This window comes from Oryx dammah, unplaced genomic scaffold, assembly GCF_014754425.2.
Source record: "Oryx dammah isolate SB20612 unplaced genomic scaffold, SCBI_Odam_1.1 HiC_scaffold_26, whole genome shotgun sequence".
NCBI lineage: Eukaryota > Metazoa > Chordata > Mammalia > Artiodactyla > Bovidae > Oryx > Oryx dammah.
Window position 1 is genome coordinate 88435910 of NW_024070210.1, and position 567 is coordinate 88436476.

At 64.0% G+C, this 567-nt stretch overlaps 1 protein-coding gene across 1 annotated transcript in view; it reads left to right on the forward strand.

Annotated features, from left to right (window-relative positions):
* The first annotated feature begins 493 nt into the window (after positions 1–493).
* IGDCC4 (immunoglobulin superfamily DCC subclass member 4) overlaps positions 494–567 on the forward strand; it is a 39878-nt gene continuing 39804 nt past the window's right edge. The window contains exon 1 of the mRNA XM_040227659.1: positions 494–555. Within this exon, the coding sequence (XP_040083593.1) occupies positions 494–555 (62 nt within the window). The remainder of the gene's footprint in view (positions 556–567) is intronic.

Genomic DNA, 567 nt, shown 5'->3' on the forward strand with positions numbered 1-567 from the left:
TTCCAAGACCAAAGGTCAACAGAAGCCATCAGTTTGTTATGGCAGTGGAAATGGAGATGCGGAGGGAACCGTCGTGTCCCCAGAGGCTCTGTCGGTGGAGAAGCTAAGGAGGATTCAGGCCAGGACCTGGGCTGTAATGGACTGGCTCAAATGGTAAGATGGGGTTATCAGGACAGAAACCAAGGCCTTGAATCTGCCTCCACTGAACCTGGAACCCAGACGTTGGAGACCCTGAGGCAGCTGCAGAGAAAAGGAATAGAGACATCGAGGCAGAAAGAGATCCTGAGACAGAGAGGAAGAGACAAACAGCCCCAGAAACCAACTGCCCAAATGGGGGTGCCCATGGCGACCCAGAGCCGGCGAGGCACACGCGCGCAGACCCCAGCAGGGCGGAGCACCCGCGAGGCGCAGGTCACAGCACAGGGCCAGGGTCCCTGGCGGGGCTCGACCAGCCGCGCTCGCCTGGCGCCCCCGCCTGGGCGGCTCGCCCAAGATGGCGATGGAGGGGCGGGCGAGGCGGCAGCAGCCCCGGCCCCCGCACCGGCCCCCGCTCAGGCCCGGGCCCCC